General features: G+C 43.3%; 2 protein-coding genes across 2 annotated transcripts in view; one reads left to right on the forward strand and one right to left on the reverse strand.

Annotated features, from left to right (window-relative positions):
* Positions 1 to 23,052, reverse strand: part of Mcu (mitochondrial calcium uniporter) — a 48,020-nt gene that overhangs the window by 5,573 nt on the left and 19,395 nt on the right. The gene's annotated exons all lie outside the window — the stretch shown is intronic.
* Jv (javelin) lies at positions 387 to 22,933 on the forward strand. The gene is made up of 6 exons (XM_076896415.1): positions 387 to 481; positions 16,627 to 16,845; positions 18,278 to 18,584; positions 19,407 to 20,219; positions 20,315 to 21,297; positions 21,416 to 22,933. Exons 1-6 carry the CDS (start codon positions 402 to 404, stop codon positions 22,464 to 22,466), a joined length of 3,453 nt encoding a protein of 1,150 aa, XP_076752530.1. The 5' UTR covers positions 387 to 401; the 3' UTR covers positions 22,467 to 22,933.

Raw genomic sequence — 23,052 nt, forward strand, 5'->3', positions numbered from 1 at the left:
AATGCTGAAGTTGAAGAAGAAACTAAAAAACAGTTAAAATATGCCGTGGAAGGAAGACGTGAATAATGATCCGTTATGAAAGTTGTAAATAAAATTAGTATAACAACGGATCGAAGGGTGAAAATTACAGGACCACGTTATCCATTTACTGTAATTTATTTATGCAATAACTAGCGATCGATCTCGCGTCCAATTAAATAAATTAATGTTATCTCAAAGCATCGAAAAAGATATTGATTATACACGAATCGATAATATGATGAGATTATGACCAAACCAAATATGGCACCTGCTTAACTGATTGCATTCATTAAAACAAAATTACTATTCGCTGATGGATTATGCAACAATAATTATCTAATAATAATTTCATAACAGGCCTCGTCGTTCAAGGGTTGACCATGGGTGGAGTACAAAGCGGAACCCATACCCTTGGAGAGGCATTATGGGTGCACGAGAGACAACGTCAAAAATGCCATCGGTGAGTAATCTAATTTCGCGCACAATTACATAAAATTACACGATACAATTTAAACGGTAAAGAGAGGACATTTCATTCGTCTGAAGTAGCCATCGTCCAATCGATCAACGAACACTCCACTTACATTTAAATTCCGCCTCAGTGGACCGAGTCATTAAAAAATTGTTCTCCTTAATTAAAACAAGTGTGGCAAGACGACAACAAGGGAACCGTACGGAGAGAGAAAGAGAGAAGACAAGGGAAGAAAAAAGAGAGAAATTATGTATAACAGAGATTAGCTACATCGTAAGTTAATTGTGCTGTATCATAATATGAAGGGGAGAGAGGGCAACATCGTTGGCCTAGATTTTTAATGAACTCGAAAAATCGTCTGGAACCTCATCACGGCGCATAAATATCAGAGCAGAAACCGTACGCTATACTGTGATAGTCGACGATGATATTACTTTAATCTACTGCCGGGTACGTTTCGTTATTAAACAGGATCTCGTTGTATCGACCGTTACTTAGGCACTAGGAATGCCGCCGCGAATTATACGATAGAATAACCTGCAATTTCTGAATAACTGCTTTTAGGAAACTTCCCGGGCGTTGTGAAAATCTCTTAAACTCGCGACCGCCCGATCCCGTTCGAACGAGATCCTGCCTTATGATTAGTGAACGATTAATTGTTAATTAGTGGAATTTCGACACGGTCAGAAAGGCTGCGCTTATTAACGCGGTCGTGGTCTAATTACGCGATCCTAGACGAGACCTTGCGCGCGTCTATACCTTGCGTTTTGAACGTTCCCGCTTTCAGTTCCACGTTTTTCACGTCGATGTTTCTTATTATTCTTTAGGCGAACGATGAAGGAAAAATAATTACGGTAGAGAAACGTTGGTTAAAGGTAATATAGTTTATTTGTGGAGTAGCCCTGAGATAGATTAAAGGAAAACATTTGCAGAAAAAGCTACAAGGTACGAGTACGTTTCTTGTCATAGATCGTGTGAACCCCGTTTTCTGTACGATTTCTTGGCGCATGCGCTGGATCGATCGTTACAAGTTTCTTGCTGCTATCTAATTGATTTATCGTTAGTTTCTTTATAATGCGCTGCAAAAAGATGGGAAAGGGTTACAGACCTGATTGGAAATGAAAGGAGGAGAGATTGAATTGATTTGGAAAGTGCGTACACCGAGCGGAATAGAATTTCATTTCATAATGACTAGCGTGCTGTACGAGTCGCAATTGAAACGATTTTCCGGCGCATGCTCATTAACGATGGAATTGCGCGTCGTTACTATGCTTGCCGCCGCGCGAAATTTGAAAACAGGTCAGAGAGAGGATTTTTTCGTAGAAATTTCGATGGCAGAATTTCACGTATAATGTCTGCTTATCTTTTCATTTGCAACAATTACAATTCTAATCGTTGATTCATTAATTTTGTTCTCTTTCTAACAGTACTTTCCTTCCTTTTAACTATCCCCGTTTCAAAAGAAACGTTGATGATCTTCCGAGATAATTTAGCACGAGAGAAACGGATTTTTTAGGTTAACAGTTGGGATAAAACAATTTTAAAAAATATAATTTGTACGATTTGCATGATGCTAAATATACAATTGTATTTGATGTACGAAACTTTCCATAGCTATTGTCTTTTCGACTGAATCTATTTTATACATTCAGCATCTCGATAAACTGCACGCATACCGCAGTTTCGCTAATTAGATGCTTTTAGAAACTCGAGAAATTCTCCTCGTGTATGCAATACCATTGACGAACCCGGCAGCTGTTTGCAAAAATTTTCCTTTTATTCGCGAACTATGCGCGCGGCTCATCAAATCAGCATCCAATGTAAACACAGAAAACGTAATAAACCAGATCCGGAGATGCGCGTGTACAATTAGCTGGAAACGATTTTACGCGGCAAACGAACGATCTTTAGAAGAATTTCGTGTTCCGACATTAATTAATACGGCCGCAACTAATGAAAGGCAAACCATCGTTCCGGGCAATAACTTCTAGCTGTAATTACAACAGGAACTTCCTTCGACTTTATACACTTTGTATCAGGAAACCGTTTTGAATAGACAGATCCAGCAAAAGCGTTCTCGTTTAATGCAATTGAAAAGGAGCAAGGGAACCTGAGTGGTAGAAAAATCCTAGAATTTAGCAAGCATCGCTTAACCCTTTAATCAAAGAAAATGAGTTAATTACTTTCTCGAGTAAATTTACTGTTCATTTATCAGTGAACGTTTCTGTCATCCACTTGTAATGAAAAGAAAATATTGAAGCTACGCCGTAATTCTGCGTTCTCCTTTACAAGCAAATTAAATAATTCATTTTAATGTTTTCTCGTGTCCTACTTGTGCACCAAATAAAAAACACAGCCCGAGTCGCGTCACTCGTAATGGACGTGTGCAATTCTCCCCGTTTCGCGTCGATAGCACTCGTGGAATGCACGTAGCAAGCTGTAGAATCGAGATTCGAGGGAAAATTAACAAACGCAGGACGGATCGTTAATTAGCGCAGTCGATTCGTGGCAATCGAGAGAACGAAACGCGACAGAACGGGGGAGTAGAGTCCGGCACAGCGGAACACACCGGATATCCGTTTTGTCGCGAGTCTCTTTCTGTTCAACCGGCGTGCACGCAGCTGCGTATAGGACAAAGGGACGACCATCGAAGAGCGTACATCGAAATTCGCTCGTGTTGCAAGCCAGTGAACAGTCATTTCTGTTCTGAAAACGCGGGACGACGCTACCGGTGGATGTGAAACGATGCCTGTGAGCCATGTTTGCGGTGAAGATCGTTTACTGCCAGGTGACGATGGAGTTCGTGGAGAACGCCGAGGACTCCAGGTACCATTTATAAGTTAGCCAAAAGTTTGTTGCAACCGTATAAATTCTTTTTTGTATGGTTAACAAATGACAAATTCTAGTTGTAGCATAAATATTCGCGTTAAAAATAGTTTAGAACGATGCAGGAATGTTTCTGCAGACCGTGACCATCGCTCAAGGATCTTTCGAGCATCAGTGAGAATCAAGGTTTATTCTATCTTGGCCTTTACTATATTCTCCATAAAGGGAACGATCAGAGTTCGAAAAAAAAATACCAATCAAAATTAGAAACTTTTAAATAATGGAGGTATTAATCATTTTAATTATTGATTCTAGAGGGGGATAAAAAGAGATTGATTGTAGAGGGTTGGGATAAACATCGTGAAATATTAATGGAGAATTCAGATATTCCACTTATTAATAGCTAGTCAGGCAGGTTTTGTTAATTTAATTTGTATACCCCACGCGTGAAAGCAATTAGTTGGAAGCAAGATGGTAGTGGCATGTCGATCGAGAGATATCAACGAGTGAAAATGAGAAATGTGCGGGCAAACAGAAAAACAATTTCGTCAGTGAGGCATTTTATACACAGGATACTCTCTGACGGAATGATTATTTCCAGCAGGAAGTGAAACAGATTTTTCTCCCCGGCAGATAAAATTTGATTTGGTTATATCTAATTTCTCAGAGAGAAGTTTCTTTATTCTAATGGACGGCAGTCCATAAAAAAATTATCCCGAGAGAAAGAGAACAGTGGAAGAATTAATTTTACAGTCGAATACTTATATGGTTAGGAATTCTCCACGCGACTTTACTAACTGGAATTATTCAATTTCCGTCTTATGATTTTCTCTGTTTAAGAATTCCCGTAAAAGCTTCAAGGAGCGAGAAAAGCATTTTTTCTTCCCGATATCCGCATTGCCTGCTTTTACGTAAATTCCACGGCTAGCAATGAAAAGAGGCGGCTCGCCTTTGAATCGTCATCGGCTCGCATGAAATTCCTTTATGGGAACAGAAACATGGCCCCCATTGTGCAACATCCTGTCACTGGATGGCTTCGTTTTCCGACCTTTCCGAAGTCAGAAGGAATCACGCGACGACGAGCAACTAATGCCACTTTTCATTTTATTGAACGGAAACCGGGACGCCCTCGACTTAACGCCTCTTCACATATAATGACTGCTTCCCTTCTACAGGTGTTTCTTAAGGGCCGCGATCTTGATAATGAATCGCGATGCCTTAGAGGTATGATTTGTTACCATTGTAAATCGAGCATTATGATCATCTTGTCTGTATTTGTTAACTCGTTTTATTAATTATGCAACGACTCTATGATTTACGTATCCGTTTAAAACTGACCACGCGGCCATCGATGGACTTCGACATTTGTCAGACGTTCGAGTTATGATCAATCTGTGGTCAACCTCGCCGAAGATTTTTCATTTACGTAATAATAGGATCGTTACACGCACGGATGTGTACGGTTTTTTAGTTTTCATGTCGGGCACGAAAAGTTACGTAAAGAAGTTAGCGAGCCTCGAAGCGTAGAAATATTAAAATTGATGTCCACATTAGGTAAGAGCAGTTCCTCGATCAGACGCGATCCCTTGACTGCATGAACAGCCACTCTCGTTCATTTCCATGCATTGTATAACATCTTCGTGCATTTTCTTCTCCACGAGTTTTGCTTCACGCCATCGTTCTTAAAAAAGCAATTACTTCCTATTCGACCTGCTTACTTCTCAAGACATTTGCATAATTCCCTCTCTTGGTAATATCATACGGATGTTACATTTCCCCCGTGTTCCATTTTCTGGCTGGCGGCAGAAAATTCTAACGAGGGATGATGATATAAGAAAACTCTAACGAAGAAAAATATAAAAATAATCAGATCGATATTTTCATGCAACAAGCTATAAAATGGCAGAGTCACGGAAAGCTTGCGACCCGCGACAAACGATCGTGGTCACGAGAAAATTTCCTAGCTCGCGATCGTGGCCACGAACCGCAGCCTCTCTTCCGGTACTCGATTCCCTTATCGAAAGTGATTCCAATCGATTCTGACACGTCGTGAACGTCAATGACCCTGGGTCGGATTACTCTTGCTACTCCAATTACTTCTCGCTTTCACCAAATTAATTTCTCCTGTTTTCCATGGCAATGAAATTCGAATTGTCGACTGTGTAAAGGCAGTGTAAGTCATTCGTATTTCATCCCCTGTTATTACATGTATAGCGTAAAGCTCGATCTTTGGCCTTTTGAATCATTCCATTTTGTTAGCCTTGTGAATCATTCCACCTGGGTTCCAGATGATTCGAACGTTTCCTGACGAACAACTCGAAGGGGTTGTTATACGCGTAGTCTGGTTCACACGGGACTGCGTTTTTGTTTCGTACAGGGGCAAAATGGTATCCTTGGTAACCTTGTGATTCATCGAAAAAGGGTGGTAAAGGGGGGATGAAATTAAGCAGCGATTTTTTCCTCGACTCTGCAGTTGCGTATCGACCACGAATCAGAAACGAGGTTGGCTCGGTCCATCCTTTAGTTTTATTTGTACTGTTTGGAAAAAGTTTTTTATACGTCGTTCGATCAGGTAACTTTTGTTCGCAATTCTCTTGGAACAGTGCTAGAGAAATCGATGTGTTCATATTTCACGTAGCTGTCTGTACTATTTTAGATCGATTATCGTTTTTCATGCATTCAACGCGTCTTCGATCAGGAAACAGACGAAAACGCATTAAATCGTCAGAGAAAGCGTGCGATACGGCATCGTTGAAGCACAGTGGATGAATGCTGTGTCGTTAAAGAGTACGCGAAATGTTTTTTCTCGCCAACGTCAGTACACGTAGTCCTTTTATCGGGAGCGTTTCTCCAAACAAACGATTTCACGTTCGTTAGTCACGTTTGTCGGAAAACCACTGTATTTCAGATTTTCCTCTATGTTCTCTTCATTATCATTTGAAACGCTATGTTAATGGTAACGATACAAGCTGTAGATTCTTCTCCCAACAGTGATTATCGTTTCCTTTGAAAGGTACGTGAAGTTGAAGTAATTTTTATCCAGATCTGCTGGAATCAGACTGATTTCAGTGGAAACGATGCAACTTAAGCTGGTATCAAATAGAAGAGCAGACGATGCGAGTACGTCCCACCAACAAAAGCTTCAATTGAGATTCAGGCGATCATGCATGCGCATGTATAATACTTTTTCGCTGACAGATCGCGTAATAACAGAAACGTTCGAGAGGAAAAACGAGCCGCGCATGAAACGCGAGCTCCGAGAAAAGGGGCGAAATAAAAGCTGGTCGATCGTTAGGAAAGTATCGTGTTGTGCATATCCAGGTGACTCGGGTGTAAGCGGTACCTAGGCCAAGCGCCACGGCCACTTTCTTCTTCGTGGTCTCACGTGACATTGCATTCGTGATTCGTTGAACGTGAAAAGAAAAACGATATTCTTCATTCGCGTTTATTTATCCGGAATAATAATTTGTTCGTTCTCCCCCGAAATGAAATAGTTTTCACAAAGAAATTACGATTGCAACAAATTTTCTCATCTTCTCGCACAATTCCAATTCAGTTCTCCATTACCATCGACCTAGAGGATCAATTATTTGCAAGCTTAAAGGGTGCAGTAACTTTGCGGAGGAGAACCCATTAAAGTCTCTCGATCGTTAAATGCTGGCGGTTCCTCGGCTGATGCGACAATTAACACCATCGAGGATGATTAAACGCGATTCAGCGATCGTCCCTTGAAGCGGCTTGTTCGAGAATCGAATGCTAAATAACATTGATTCCACTGATCGGCGACTAATTTGTCTTTCGTTCATCCAACCAGAGGTATTGAACGATGTCACGTGAATGTTTGAAGCGCTTCACTAACGCGTCCTTTCGATACCGTTCGATCGTGGCACGAGCATTTTCCCGATTGAATGTCGCAACGCTCGACGGGACCGATTGAAATATTCATATCGGTGGTTCTCTACAGGCGTTGGGCCGTGTCACGGTCGAGTTATTTCGATGCAATGGTTAATGGATTTTTAATATCCGTAGACGAGCTAAAATTTCAGGAAATTACTTTAAAATGAGCTACCAGGACTGGAAAATCCTCTTATCGCTTAAAAGAATTTTACAGGATGTTAGAGTGGAACGTTACTCCCCAAACGATGCCCTCTGGGAATAGCGTGAATCATGGGATTTTGTAACCCATTGATGAAAGTATCTGTCTATTGCCTCGTTTCCGGGTGTTAGTGGAACTTTAGACGCCAACAGTGTGTCGCTTTCAGGGATGAAGTTTTGAACGAGAGAAATCCGGGTAGGGCAATCCTGAATTAACGATTATGACTACGATTTATAGAGCTAGGAGAATCTTGCTCGCTACTATGACAAGTGGTAGATAGAATCATATCTCTCTGCTGTATTCGTTTCTGCTTTTAATAGACTGTGATAATTTCCGTTGTTGGAAATCGATGTTGGCCCCAGGCGCATATCTATTTATGCGAATCGTTGCATCTGCAAAGTAAACACGCACGTCACATGCACGATTTACGTCTAGGTGCAATTGACATTGCGATTTAGCGTAATTAGCATACGTCAAGCTTAGACAACACCGTGCTTCCTTCTTTCCACGATGTTTTATACGTCTTGAACTTTGTCGTTTCCAGGAACCTCTTTTGTATACTTTTTCCACAGACTGTACGCATTTTTACTTTTTCTTCTTTCAGGATCGTCACGTAAGCGATAAAGTCACGAAGTAAGACAAAGTGCGATTTAAAAACCACGCGAGTGCCCGTAGCGGGCCAGTTTTATGCTCGTAACAAGTTACTTTCATCCATGGAATTTTAAAGATCTCGCGTTCTCCATTCGAGCGTCAACAAACGTTGCGTAACGATCCTCGATTCAGGTCCGATACTCATAATCCTCGACCTTGTAACAATCGCTCATTAATAGCGCCGAAGGCTGGCAAATATTAATCCTTTCGACGGTATACTTGAGTATGGCAGCAAAAAATAATTACGCATCTACGTTCGTCTATCTGTTCGGTATCTAATTAACTTGTTTATCGCGTGTCTAAAAAGGAGCATCAGCGCGTGAAAAAAGTGCGATAAAAGTTTAAGCAGAGCATACGATCGACACGTAAGGGGGAGTACAGCTAAAGGTTAAAGGTTGCAACCTACCCTGGGTTCATTTTGTATATCTAATTATTCTAACTTTGTATATTAAAGAAAAAGGAATGCGCCATTAATCGAACGCATTCTGACGATAAAAAGATTTTTAACTGATTAAAGGGGAAAGCATATTCCGAAGAGGCGTGCAATTTGGAAAGCCGCTGGCTGCTGAGAGGGTTAAAAAGAGGACGACCCATCGTGCGTTGAAAGGTTTTGATAATTCATCACTCGTTTCCGCCCGCAACAGCGGAAGGTGGTCCTTGTTAAATCCTGGCGAATATGGCACACGGTCGTTGCCACTTGACCCTCGACTTTTACGACACTCGATCGTATCTAGCCAAGTCCTTCGAGTCTCATCGCGGTCTTCGACATTGGGCATTGTTGTGAACGCCCCTGACACGTCATCCTCGATGCTCGGAATAATAACGTCCCTAAGTCGCCATTGTCTCGCGGGGGCGTTTGTTCCTTTCTTCTACTTTTATTTTCAACGATCACAGAAGAAAACTGTCGTACGATCTATTATATGTTAAACGATCCGACAGGAAGTAGAAATCATTTGAACACAAAGAAATTCCTGGTAATATGTAATTATTATTCGTATCAGTAAAGTAGCAATTGCCCCTTCCTTCCTTATAAACGCATTTTTCGACGAATCTGTTTCCGATGAGATTTTGTTACTCTCAGGAAGTTATAAATTGAATCAATCTGTGTGCAACGTAACACAGTAGCGGATTAACTCCTTGATAATCCTTTAGATGCCGTCGGTTGCACGAACCGTGTTTTCCATACACGGTTGTACGAACTACCGATAAAACTCATTTCATGATGTACTCCAAAATTGAAACATTGAAACGTTTCAGGTACCATTTCATTTATACTAAGTAGAAGATTACATTGCCATAGAGAGTTGTAAAATTTGTTCCTACGCGAAATTTCTGCGTTCTTGTGCAGCACCGAGGAATTATCGATCGGAACTCAGTTCCAGATGGAACTTGTCGCGAATTTCTCGATCCCCTCTGAAATCCAATGTCCCTCGGGATGAAATTTCATTCTTTGACTTTCTTTCTCTCCTGTGGTCGATTATTAACCGTCGCCCCAGAGAAATTTAGAGGGTAAAGTGGGCGGCGTTGGTTCGTGGCCAAAAATCGATGATTCCCCCACGGGTCGTTTTCGTAACCCGTCTTGCTTCCAAGTCGACGGATCTATGACGTCGCGCCTCCGAGGTGTACTCTACTCCCACTACGGATGGATAAACCGAGTGGAGACACGGGTACACGTTGTCCTGTCGAGGGAACAGGTGCACAGTGGCGATCGGCCGGCCAGGTACAAGGCGATATCCGCCAGTCGATGCGCGAACGAGAAAGTGAAAAGCCGGTACGTCGCGATCGTTCCTAGATCAATCTTCTCGCGGCTCGATTCGATTCGAGTGTCGAGAGTTTTTGTGGGTGCGTTATTGCTCTGTTCATCCAATCGAATCGCCATTCTTTGGTGAACCAAAGAATCCGACGCTTCATCAGGAGGATTGGACTGGTAAGGAATGCTGTTCTACTTGCGAGTGGGGTTGGTACAACAAATTTAGGGAGGTAATTGACTTTTTTTTTTACCACTGATCTGTAGATGGGAGTTTTAAAGCTTGAGCGTAGAATACGTGACGGACGATGTCGGGTAAATCAATTTTTACTTGATATTTCCACCGCGGATGGTAATTGGGGTTTTGATCGAACGATGCAGAAACTTCGTCGAGCCTGCGAGTAGGTCCAGTGAGATGGATGAGCCTTGGATCGATTTTTACTTTGTGCGATTTTAACGAAGGAAGATTGGAGGTTTGCTTGATCGATGTAGAAGTTTTAATAAATATGTATAGCTGAATGTTTGGCAGATAGATTCTAGTTAAACCGATACTTTTATTCGTCGAGATATTGCCGATAAATCTTAGTGATATTACTTCCAAGGAACTCCTGTAATTGCTATATCAACTACGCGTCGAACTACTTGTTGTCTCATTCAATAAGAAAGAAGAACGTTCTGCCCACGAAGTTTTAGAGCGCATGCTCTCTAACATTGCGATCACCCAGAATTTTTAATCACCGCAGACCCTATGAAATGGAAAGTAACGCGCTGGAAACACGCACCCGTGATATTTTCGACAAGCAGAGTTCCATTATATAACCGCGATTGGTCTATCCGGAAGAGGTACATAAATACCTCCGCTGTTAATCGTGTTCGAAGTTATTTATTTTACAAGAATATTAGTCACGGTCTTCTCTTACGCCTGTCTCTCCTCTCGGCTGACAATTATATAATTCCTGTTTTAACGTCGGATCCACGAAAGATCTCTCTCGATCAAGGTCAGTAAGGCAACTCTCAGGTGAACAGACGCGCAAAAACCTGGCAAATAAGAAGAGTTGACGTCAGGAGCGGCTGTTACGATCGCCACTCTACCTCTGTTGAAACCTCGTCGCCGCTAATCGATTATCGTTACTTAACACTTTTCTGTTAACTGCGTTAACGGTGGCCATTAGGCGGCACGAGAGCAAACACGGTGCTCCTGTTTTTCCGCGTGCAGCCGGAACTTCTTCAAGGCTGGACGCATCTCCTGTGCCCGCGGGAGCAATTACTGTTTTCGCGTTTTACACGAAACGACTCTCGCTCAAAATGACCCGTTGTCAGCTAATGTTGCCTCGGAGTTAATTCCAAGAATTCAAGTAGCCCTGGTAGCTGGAATTGTTCTCGTCTAAACGATCCCGCTTGAACCGCGCTAGTAGTACGAGTAATTAAAAGTTCTGCCTGCCGGGTAAAGGGTTAAGTAACAAAATGGAATGTTTGTTGCGATTGTTCTTTGAAAAAAAGGTATTCTAGTATCGAGAGAATTGAAGAGCATCGTTACACGAGCGATTGTTCGCTTTAGTAGTTAATTCTCCCGACGATGTTAATTAGCTCGAAAACGGCTCGTAATTTAATAACGATTACGCCAAGTAAAACTTGAACGGCTGGTTGAACGATAATTTACAAAATTTTCTGATCGCTGCTAAAGGTAGCAGAGCGTTTATGAGAGGCTCGCAACATCTCCTAGCGTGGTGTTCCGAACATCTTATGCAAACTTCTTTGACCCGTGAACAGTACGAGCAGTTTCTATCGACTAGATGTGAACCATCGACTGTTCAGACCGCGGAACTTCTTCCGGTTTGTGTCATAGGATATTCCAGCCGCGTTTCTCTCGACGTACAGACTCAGGCCTTTCCTTTGTGGCTGCACGCGGGTGCAATGATCGAGGTCCGATCAACCGGAAGCCTGTATCGATTCTGATACCTTCATGGATAGCGTTTAAAGGAAGAGCAACTAAAATCGACGCCGTTGCGTGAATCTATACAACGTTATTAAAAACGTTCCCCATCCGGCTTCAATCTCGATTCTACGTGTCTAACGATAGTCGCATTGAACTGTGAATTATTAATTAGATCCGACTGAAACGACTTCATTGACTCGTTCGAATGTAAACTCGAAGGAACACGCTGAGAAAACAATTCTATGGTATGTAGGACACGCGGTCGGTACACGCTAATCGTGCAAGAAACGATAAAATTTTCGATAGAAAAATAAAGATATCGTTCGCTGTACCGTTTGACTAAGGCAGATTCAAGATAAATACGAAGTATTACGAACTTAGTTAAACTTGCTCACCTGTTAGATTTCAAGTACTCCCAAAGCACTGTTCTCTTGACAGGTGTCGCGTTCGAAGGAACCATTACACATTACGTGATAAGTAAGAGTAAAATTAACGTGTAATGGTAATGGTAGCATGCCATGATTTCTACTACTCGATCCACGTCAGAAACATTTTACTTCTTACGAGAAAGCATTTGAGAAAGTATATAATCGAATTAGCCAATTTCTAGCCAGACAACGTTCGTTTCCATTTGCTGATCTTCAGTGTTAACAGTTCGTAAATCACGAATCACTTGATCGTCCGGTTATATCCCGATGCCGCGTCACGGAAGATTTTATCGTATTCTTGGGCATCCCTTCATCCAGCCAGGGAAAACTGGCTCCCACGCGAACCCATCGCTCCGAACGAAACTTCGTCAAGTTCTGCCCGGATTAATGTAGCGAAACTTGGGAACAAATCACGTCACGCTCCGCATCGAGGCATCTGCTGCTGCATTAAAGTCTTTGGAATAAGCGAAACAAGGTAGCATTGATCTCGTGTTCCCTTGCAGCTACATACATTGAAATCGAAGTACACCAACCCTTACGGAAAGATTCCAATGCAGCGTGTACTGCAGAAGCGTGTTTCGTCCGCCAAAAGTAATTCTGTACCACTAGCATTTCGATATTACGATGCAGAAGAAAAAGAAAGCATTTTAACATCGATTCGTCGTACCCCCTTTTCTTAATTCGTGCAGCTTGGTCCGCGCGGAAACAAATGGGCCGCGCGTTGATGTCATCCGAGCGATTAAAGGATTCGAATCGCAATCGCGAAAGGCTCTCGGCGTCTCTCTTTTTCCGTGGTTCGCGTGTAACATTTTTCTTAGCTAACGTCGTAAAAATTGTGTGAAAACGTGCCGTGAAAACAACGATAAGCCGATTAAAGCCATAACTCGGGGGCGAGTTTGCACGCGATCGATTTTTGGTACACGAATTTCAGGGAGAACAGCGGCGTGCACACGCGTGATCGGATTTAGACAAATTGCAGATAGAACATTGCTCGATAATTCCTGAATGCGAGTCCTACTTGTAAAAGAAAAAAAAAAGAATAAAATAACAGGGAGAATGGATCGAAAAACACGGAAAAAGCTTGAAAAGCGTATCTTATCTGGGGCTTGTTCGAATGTTGTCTAGCGTCAGAAAATTGACAGAACAAGCATTTCTTTGGGACTATTCTGCCGTTTGTGACTTTGTAATTTCGCTGAAGAACAAGCGTGCTTTGAACTATCAAAGTCCTTCGAAGAGGTATTCGTTTAAAATTTTTACACGGTCTTTGCTGAAAGTTGTCTGATGTTTCAAAAGAAGAGGGTAAGAAGAAGAGTCGGTGAACGTGACTCGAAAAGCGGCTCGTAAAAGTGGCTGAGATAACTTGGCAAAAATCTTACGTAACGATCCGCCGTGCTCAGTCGAACACAATGAGATGACGATACGCCATTTGCATCCTGGCCTCGAGGATTCGTGTTCTCGAAGCCAGTCGAAAGGACGCGTTTACTTGCAGTTTCTCGCTGTTCGAGCGGAAAAATCGTCGATCTTGGGTAGGCTATTAGTTACGCTCAAAAAAGAGAAAAAAAAATGTAAAAACAACATTACAATTCCTTTTTTGCACACGATCGTGGCACAATATCGATTTCTTATGTCACACGAGAGATTGGCAATTATTCGCACATAGAAGAGCTTATCGCGATATAATGATATCGTATATAAACCAATAAATAATAATTTAAATTACGACCTTCTTGAAAATTGTTAAGCAATATTTCGTATTTTATTACCTTAGCACAGAGAGGTTTTTGCATATTTAGTGAATATTTAGTTGGAAATTAACGAGTCTTTGGACTCGTTTCTCGACTGGCGATTGCGCTTCTCGTGTGATTTGTTCAGAAACGTTACGCCGAGTTTAAGATTAAGTAATACAGATTTTCTGGGGACGCATTAAAGTTAAATCAATCGAAAGAGAAAGCTCGCGATATTAAACTTCCAGGTAATTTCGCGGGGAAAGACGTAAATTACTTTTCAATAGGCACCGTTTCTGAAGTTAAATTGAACGGCCTAGTAAAAAGTATTTAAAATACTGAGAATAATTCTGTCCCCGAGTTAAAGTTAGACAATTATCGTGCATCTTTGTTAGCGAGCATAGAAAATTGAACACTTTATTTATGGCTCTCGAATATTAATTAATTCTTCAACATCAAATTGAAATTAAGCCGTTCACTTCGATCGAACAACGTGATTGATTCAACAGAACTGAAAGCAAAACGAAGAGTGCAAATCATCATTTAATTGAAACGTATTCTAATTAAATTGCAATTTACATCGTTCACTTCCTACTTTGTTTAATTAACCACGTTCTGCAATTAAAATGCATTCGGCACCATTGTCATTAAACTCTATCGGGTTTTATGTACAACAGTTAAAGTACTAATGTTACACGTTTTATTTGTTCCGGACTTACGATACACCGAGACAGTCGTTAGTATGCGAATCGTAAATGCTGAGTTTGTGCATTTCGTCACGAAGTAATCTTGACATAAATTTCGCAGTGGCCTTTGCAGCGTTACGCGGTTGTTTGGTCTAATTACTCTCGAAAGTCGATCACGATCCTCGATCGCTCTACCAAAACAGATCGTATAAAGTAAATACCTTCTTTTCACGATCTGTTTCATTATTGGACGCATCGTGAATCTCGGAGTATTTCGCTTCCCAATAAAGAAACGACGTTTAAAGTCAAAGTTCGCGCAACCAGTTTTATTAAAGATTTCGTACCACGACGTAATACCTTAGAGGCACACTCGAAATGTCACTGGAAACAGATTGCCTTCTAATTTCTATCAACGCTCGCCGAGCAAGTAGACCCATAAAGGCGTGGTTTCGTCCAGTTTTCAAATAGGCGAACGTTGCGTGACCACTTGGTTGATTATGGTCGCGTATCGCGAACGAACGCACCACTGCCTCGTTCCGTTATTAACTGGCAAAAGTGCAGTAATGTATCAATTATTGACGGTTAACGGGAACGATAGCGAGCTGTCGTCGTGATCGTCGCGGTCTCGTAGAATGCATCTAGGTTCGTTAGACGCACGCACTTTAGTCAAGCCGGTATGGCAGACATAGCGGCGACACCAGGTCGCATTAAACGAGAACTGATGCTGCCTGGATTTAATTAACGTATATCACGGCGAACCTGCGTTCTTCGTATCCATTCATTGATTTCTACTGGCGCAATTTTCTTATTTTCACAATTAAAACCAATGTTCGTGCGTGCACATTCCACGCGAAACAATTATCGCCACGACGTGATCGTTCTTTATGACTCGCGTTGCATTGTCCATTTCGTTTGTCTCCCAATAATGCAAGCTTGCAAGCAAACAGGGATTCTGATTTTTGATCCTAAACAAAATGGATTTACCGATTTTCATCTGGTGATTAAATATTTAATATTCATAATAAATTGATTAATCGTCGACGTAGCAACGAAATGCGATAATTCAGAAATGGTACCACGCGTTAAATTTCTGTTGAATAAAAATTTCTCGAGTAAACAATATTATGGAAATTGAACGTAGAGTTTGTACCGTGGCAAAAAGCGTGTTATTAAGAATATGAATACGTATCTACACTTTTTGCAACCACTTTGCACGTCCTCGATATGTGTACGCGGTAATAGGAAAAAAGTAGCAAATGCTGTTTTTATCCTTGTCTGACAAATAAAAAGTGAATAGGATCTCTTTCACGACAGTGAACATACGTTATAAAATTTCCTCTTCCACAGGAGCGTAATGCTATATAATTTAGTGCACGATTTTAGCACAAAGACCGATGAATACGGTTGCCTCTCAGTATACCCTGCAACCGAGTCGCAGCTTCGTCAAGGGATTACGTAAAGCGAAATTATGCACCGGTGCTTTGAGCAGATTTTTCATGCGCATCGTGTTCGAGCTGTGAACCGTGGACGGAATGTGCACGTCAGAAGGACAGCTGATCCTTGCCGCGGGTTTGAAAACGTTATTTTTATTCTCCGCGCGGCTATTTTTCCTCGGATCAGCGGAAAGTGAAACGTGTGCGCACTTATTCAATTCAACGTGATTACATCGGGGTCCGAGACAACAAATTTCCACGTGCCGTATCCTTCTACCTCACGTACGCCAATCCTTTTGCTCCTTCACACGACGTTGATTCCCGCGAAAGGATTATTAAAGTTCACGATGTTCTGTATCATGCATTCATATTGTCGTGTTACAAACAACGGAAGCCCGAGGCTGTAGATATGTGGTCGCATCCATTATTAACACATGGTATCGACACGCTGGCCGGGTGCGTAGCAAAGCCCTAGCGTGCACTGGTAATGCTATTTCCTATTTCCCATAACGATGTCTTCTAATCACAATATACGAGTTTTCGCAGTCTGGTTTCATTTATTTTCAAACATAAACGAGCGAAATGCAAATTGAGTTCGTCTTGCAGAGAAGGGGGACGACACGAGGCCAATTCAGCGCAGTCCACGCAGGACCGCAGGAAGCTCTTGAAACGAACGAGGAGCCTTGCGGTGATATCCGAGGACGAATCTCGACACGATCGAGAGGCGCATCACTTCAGGCTAGGGCAATCGACCTTCGACTTGCCCAGGAGGCATCAATTGATCCCGCGTGCCAAGCTAATCGATCGGAACTCTTTGAAGGACAGGTGAGTTACAACGAACGTCATTCGAAAGACAACGATGACGCGACGACTCTAACCGGGAACAACCGCGCTGGTTGAAAAAACACCTATCATCCTTCGAATTGTATCCCGTTCTGAAATATGCCAAGGTTCGCGAATATTTCATCTCGAGGCAAATGGAAAGTTTCACTCGGTTAAAGAGGAGTTATTGATACGCGATTAAAAAAAAAAAAGTGGCCAGGTACACGGAACGTACCGTTCGAGATGAATTTCTATTTCACGGATTGTGAGCGATCAAGAAAGATAATCCGATTGTGCGATTCGTATAAAAAGGAACAGACTGAAGGAGCGACGAGAGCAACGGCTCGCGAGATCCGCGTCTTACAAGGCGAGGAAAAAATATCTTTCATTAAGGAATGGCAATTACCGTAGAAGGCGTTGAGCATAACGAGTTGTTTCGTGCTTTTTTAATTGCGCGTAATGGCTCGGTTCGCATCGTTTCCGTGCAACTGTCCGGTTCTTTATTCTTTGCCTATGCTTTTGCGAGAGAATAACACGCTCTCAGTAATTACGATTCCAATCAGCCGTGCGCTACGTTTAATCGTGGCATGGTACAAACACCGAATTCTGGGCCGGCAATTAGACGAATCGTTCGTTCCCGCGCGCGACGAGTTTGATTTCGATTCAATTTCGCGTCGACAACAACATTGAACTCGACGGAGTTAATATTTCGAAGGGAACGCGCTGCCCGGTTGAATAAATTAACCGACTGTTAGGGTCCAATTACCACCGATTTCGCCGCGTTTCCAAAACCCGTTGTGACCAGCTAGAAACCTGTTCGCGGACTCGCGAGATTCCCCACGTGAAATCGAGTCACACACCGGACAAGAAACTTTCATGCTTCCATTATCCTTCTACGGTTCGCTGCGGGTGGCTCGATACGTTTAATATTGCTTTAAATAATATAGCTTTGCAACAGCCGTTTCGAATCTACCGATTCTTCCCGTCCTTATGGGTAAAAATTGCATCCGCCGCTACTTATTCCTCGGGTATGATTTATGGGCACCGAGTGAAAACGTTCGGGAGGATTCATCGGTTTTACGAATCCCCCAGCTTTCGTTTGATTTAAGAATAACATCGTGGGCGTACGAGGAGAAATAACTCAGCGAAATTGAACGTAGGAATAACAGATTCGTTCAATCTGCGAAACGTTCTTATTACCAGTCTTTTTTTCTTCTTTAAAATGAATTGCATTCTTAAAGCAGCGCAGAGCATTCAACGAGCCCAATTGTAATATCGGTATTGTGTCGTAGACATACGTCGCTTAACAAAGGACATACACGGCCACCGAAGTACATCGTTAATCTCTAACTATCCGCGCCGCGTATATTAAATGCGCCATTTGCGTTGGACGAGTGGTGTACAGCTATTCAATGCGTTTCTTTCTCCATCTCAGGCTCTCCAAGTCTCAACAGCATCTATCTGATTCGTACGAGCGATTCAACGAGGCGAAGTCCTACCAATCCCGATCAGCTTGTGGCCTTCACTCGATCCCTTCGGGACTACCCTCGTTTCCGGATCCTCTGCCGTGTACACGAAGTAATCGGACTGATCCTAATCGATTAAATATCCTCGATTGGCCCGAATCACCGAGACGCTATCGCAGTGTGCAGGGATTGGACACCGTTAGCGGGTTGGTGGACGTAGTGGAAGACGGCTGGCCCATCGAAGGCAATCGCAGCATCGATTGCATTTATACCCAGGTAAACGTTACAACGGCGCTATTAAACTATCTCATTTCAAGGTAGATCTTGCCACAATAACGATGAAACGCCTAAAGTGGAGACCGCTAATTCCGTACGGATTAGTATCGAGCGATCAATTCTGGTTTTATCAGCCCCTGGCATCTCGGGACGAGGGTTACCGCGTCGTTGATGTAGAGTGTCGATTTTGATTAAAAGGGTGAAATCAAATTTCCATACGATTTTATAAGTATGAACATTGCGCTTCGTGGAAATTTCGAAAGCCAGTAGAAGCGGTATCCCTTCGAAGTGTCGTGTTTGAGCAATCACTGTTTGCGTAGATAAGCAGCTGGCAAGATCAATATAGTGCTTCCTATATGTATTCCGTAATCATAGTAAACATTGCAACTTTTTTTCATAACAGTATACGTTTAAAGGTACGGAAAGTGCCTGGGTCTTGATTGCAGTTCGTTAGCAATTCCATGTAGTTGAACTTCGTTTAAAGTTCAGTAGGCGACTGCACTGATTAATTAGAATTTTTCAAGCAACTCCGTAAGTCGTTTAGACCTCCGCTGCGTTACTTAGTATTCGAAGAAACACGCTTGCTCGAATGTATTTCACGAATTCTAATGATCCGATTAGAATTGTTACGATCGTGCATGTTAATGAGTTTCCGAGCTGCTGAACCGAACTCAATTATGTCCGCGGCTCGTTTAACCTCCGTCGAATATTGTCATAAATTATAATATACGAACATACATGATGAAACGTTTTAATCGATTCTACAGTTCAACTGTGCTTTAACAGATATACGAAAAATCGATCATCTAATTTTTGTCACAGGTAAAACGTAAACGGAAAGAGCACAGGAGCCTGGACAGCATCCTCTTCGAGGACGATGGCGAGTTAGAATACTTCGACGTTTTGAACCTATTACCTCTGTCGAACGTTCGTTTAGAGTTCGACGAGGGGGACGCTCCGAACAATTTCGAGGAGGGAAACGACGCGAGCCCAGAGGCGAACAAATTAAAGTCTCTCGGCTATTTGGACTCCCGTGTCGTAGAGGGTAGATCGTCCACGAGGAGCAACGCCACGGACGAGGAAAAATGTAAAGAAAGCAGCACCAAAGAAGGGAACAGCCCGCAAGAGAGCCTAGAAGGGGAAGACTATCAGCAGAAGGAACCTGGTTCCTTGGAAACGTCCATCGAGGACCTATCGTCTCGACGCACGAACGAGGACGGATCGTGTCGCGAGGTTCAAGTGGATTCAGAAGACGAGGGGAACTCGGCAACCTGCTTTCAGAACGAATACGTGGACCGAGAATCCGCGTGCTCGAACGTCGACGCGCATAGATACAGGCTCGATGAGGAGCTAGCGATCTCCAGCGAGGAACAAGTCGGTCGAAAGTTCGAGGAGTCGGAGGATTACAAGTCGATTTGGATCTCGGATACCGAAGAGCAGGAAGACATGTCGCGGAGGCCACAGGTGCTCAAGATTGTCGATAACGACGTGACTAAGAAGCGGCATCGACACCACTCTGCGGAAATCGATCCCATTACCAGGGACGAGAAGATCCGGGAAAACAGAACCGAGTCTGACGCGGTTATGTCGAACGGGAAAGTCGACGATATCGATGGAGCCTTGAAGAGCTCGGAGGTAAGTGCCAGGAAAATAATTCTTCCATTTATTCGTTAACAGCTCTGTTACGTGTTTATAAAGAGAAGAGTAAGTCTCGATCCCTGTTTTTTCAGACCGTAAACCAGAAGGAGCACGAGGCAAATTCCAGCGTGGAGGACACGAAGAGCTATTTCGAGCAGAAAACTACGCAGAAGGAGAACTCTAAGGGGAAACAATCCGAGGGTAGATTCGAGAGGATCGTTAAAGGGACGTCGAACATTCTTGGAAAGGCGTGCAGCGTGGTGAAAGGTAGCTTAGGTTTCGAGGCGAGATCGGAGAGTTCCGATCTGGGCTTAGGGTCGGAATCCGGAAGCGACACCAGAAGAAGGTCCGTTGACGATGGCATCGACGAAGATCACGGACCTACGTGCAGGAATAAAGGTCCGTCGCCTGACGGAAGCGACAAATCGCACAACAATTTGACTAGGTCGAGGAGCTGCGTGGATTCGATCGAGTGCCAGCCAGAAGACGGACAGGAGTTCGATCACGTGCGCTATAAGATCGTTAAGTCCAACATGTTCAGCAAGAATATATACAATAGCGGCCGTGGTGATGTCACGTACGATGGATTGATGCAGTATCTGCGGGAGTATTCCTTTCAGGAGCTGTTGTTGGACAATAACGTGGTGATTATCGAGCCTGTACGGGCAGAGACCATTGAACGCAAGCCTGCTACCGTGGGAAAAGCGAGGTCCGAGCCCAGCTGCAAGATCGCCGGGACGGTACAGAAGAAAACGGACACGGAGACCCCTGAGAGAAACTGCGAGAGTGCGGACGGTGGTAACCCTAAAAGCCCGAAGCAGTCATCCATCAGGAAACACTTCTTCTATCATCCCATTAGGGTCAACCGAGAGCTCATCGACGAGGAACTGCCAGATCCTGATACGGTGAGAAATGTCAGGCGTATGTTCGAGAACACGCTCAAGCTGAAGAACAGCCCGAATTCAGAACTGACGGGGGATTGCAAGAATAGGAAGAGCTCCAGTATGAAGGATTTGAGTAGCATCGACGACAGCCACTTCGACGAGTTATCCGAGAAGGTGCACGAGGCAACCAGGTAGGACAGTAATATTTTCAAATCCCGTGGTAAATTTATAGTTTCATTAACAAAACTATTGATAGTTCATTGGTGTGGAAATGGAGTATCCTTTGCTTTAACAGAATTATTATGTCAGATCTAGGTGTTCCAGTAGAGCGAAGGATCTCACGAAACTGTTCGAGAACATGGAGAAATCCACGTCCTCGAATGCGTCCGTGGTGGGATGTAAGGACGAGTTGGACAGTCCTCGTTGCGAGTCGAAAACTAGGATTTTGGCCCAGAGTTTCGAGGCCAGGAGCGGTCACACGTCACCCAGCGATTCGACCTCTTCCAAGAACAAGATGAATCGTTACCACCATCACCATCACCACCATCACCATCACAATAATTGGGACGCTGGCAGCGTAAGCTCTGGGGTGTCTAGCGATTACCCTGACACTGATCCCGGCAGCGGAGTGCAGTGCATTTCCTCAGAGGACGAGGAAGTCGACTGCAACGACGACGAGGGCAACGAGGCGTGCGGTCCAAGCCACCACTACGTGTCCCAAGACGTCCTCAAGAAGATTCGCGAGTGTGGCACCTCGGTCACTTACTACGGTGGTAAGGTGGTGAACTCCAGCAACGGTCCTTTGATATCGCCAGTAGTTGAGAACAGATTCAAGTGTGTCGACGGATCGAACGATTACGTCAAGTTCCGGCTGGTGAAGAGCAACTCCTGCGATAGCCGCTTGGAGCTGACTGGTAGACTCGTGGAGAATCATCTGAGGCACCGAAATCGAGAAAACGGGCCTGATCTGAGCCAGTACACGATTGCGGAAACTCCCAGCATCGAGATTACTACGCTCGACAGTAAGCAAGAAAAGGAGAACGAGGTTGCAAAAGAGGAGGACAATAGGACCGCTGAATCGGAGTCAAAGAGAGAGCCACCAGTGGTGATTGGGTTGGAGCCGAAAAAGGACGAGAGCAAGGACGTAAAGAGTTTCAAGGCTGACTTCAAACTGGGCAGTCTGGATGATGCCAAGTCGAATTATACAAGCCGATTCATTGGCAGCGCTCTGACCAGGTGGCAGGTGAATGAAAATAATTGGAAGGGCGCTGATGATTTTGGCAAGATGGAGTTCGAGGAGTTCGAGGTACTCGAGGACAGTCTGAATGGGACGGAGAACCAGCGGTTGGAAACTTCCTGAGGGAATGGCGCGTTCTTGTAATATACTTGGTCCGTTTGGTAGTGCGGGAGGGGAATGTTGCCAAAAGAGAGTGGATAGTTAATAGCATGTCGCGGTAGCGATACTTTCGCAAAAGTTTCTGGTACTCTAAAACGAGATCGATGCTGTTCGCGAAGACTCCCGAGCGATGATACAATCATATTAAGTTTCTTTATCTCTGAAATGGCATTCGATCGATTCGTTTGAGAGTACCGTGGTAATCGCCGTGCCCATGGAGAGTCGATGAGAATTGTACAGTTGTCATTCGAGGTTTCTCAGCAACGAGTAACATGAATATCTAATTAGGTGATAAACGTATCGAGGTGTCGATGATTAGAGCAGTATATTCATTGTAGTTGAGAAATTATGAAAAAATGCGAATGTACATAACGAAGTTAAAATGCTTGTGAATCAGTTTGTTCGTTGAATTGTTATTTCAAACAATAAATATCCGGAAAATATACTTGCTAACACCTAATCCTCTCTATACTTTCACGATGATAAATATTAAGTGTAATGTGTATCTCCATTTTCAGCCACCTTAATTTACCTCTCCAGACATAATTCG

This window comes from Xylocopa sonorina, chromosome 6 (assembly GCF_050948175.1).
Source record: "Xylocopa sonorina isolate GNS202 chromosome 6, iyXylSono1_principal, whole genome shotgun sequence".
In the NCBI taxonomy this organism is placed as follows: Eukaryota; Metazoa; Arthropoda; class Insecta; order Hymenoptera; family Apidae; genus Xylocopa; species Xylocopa sonorina.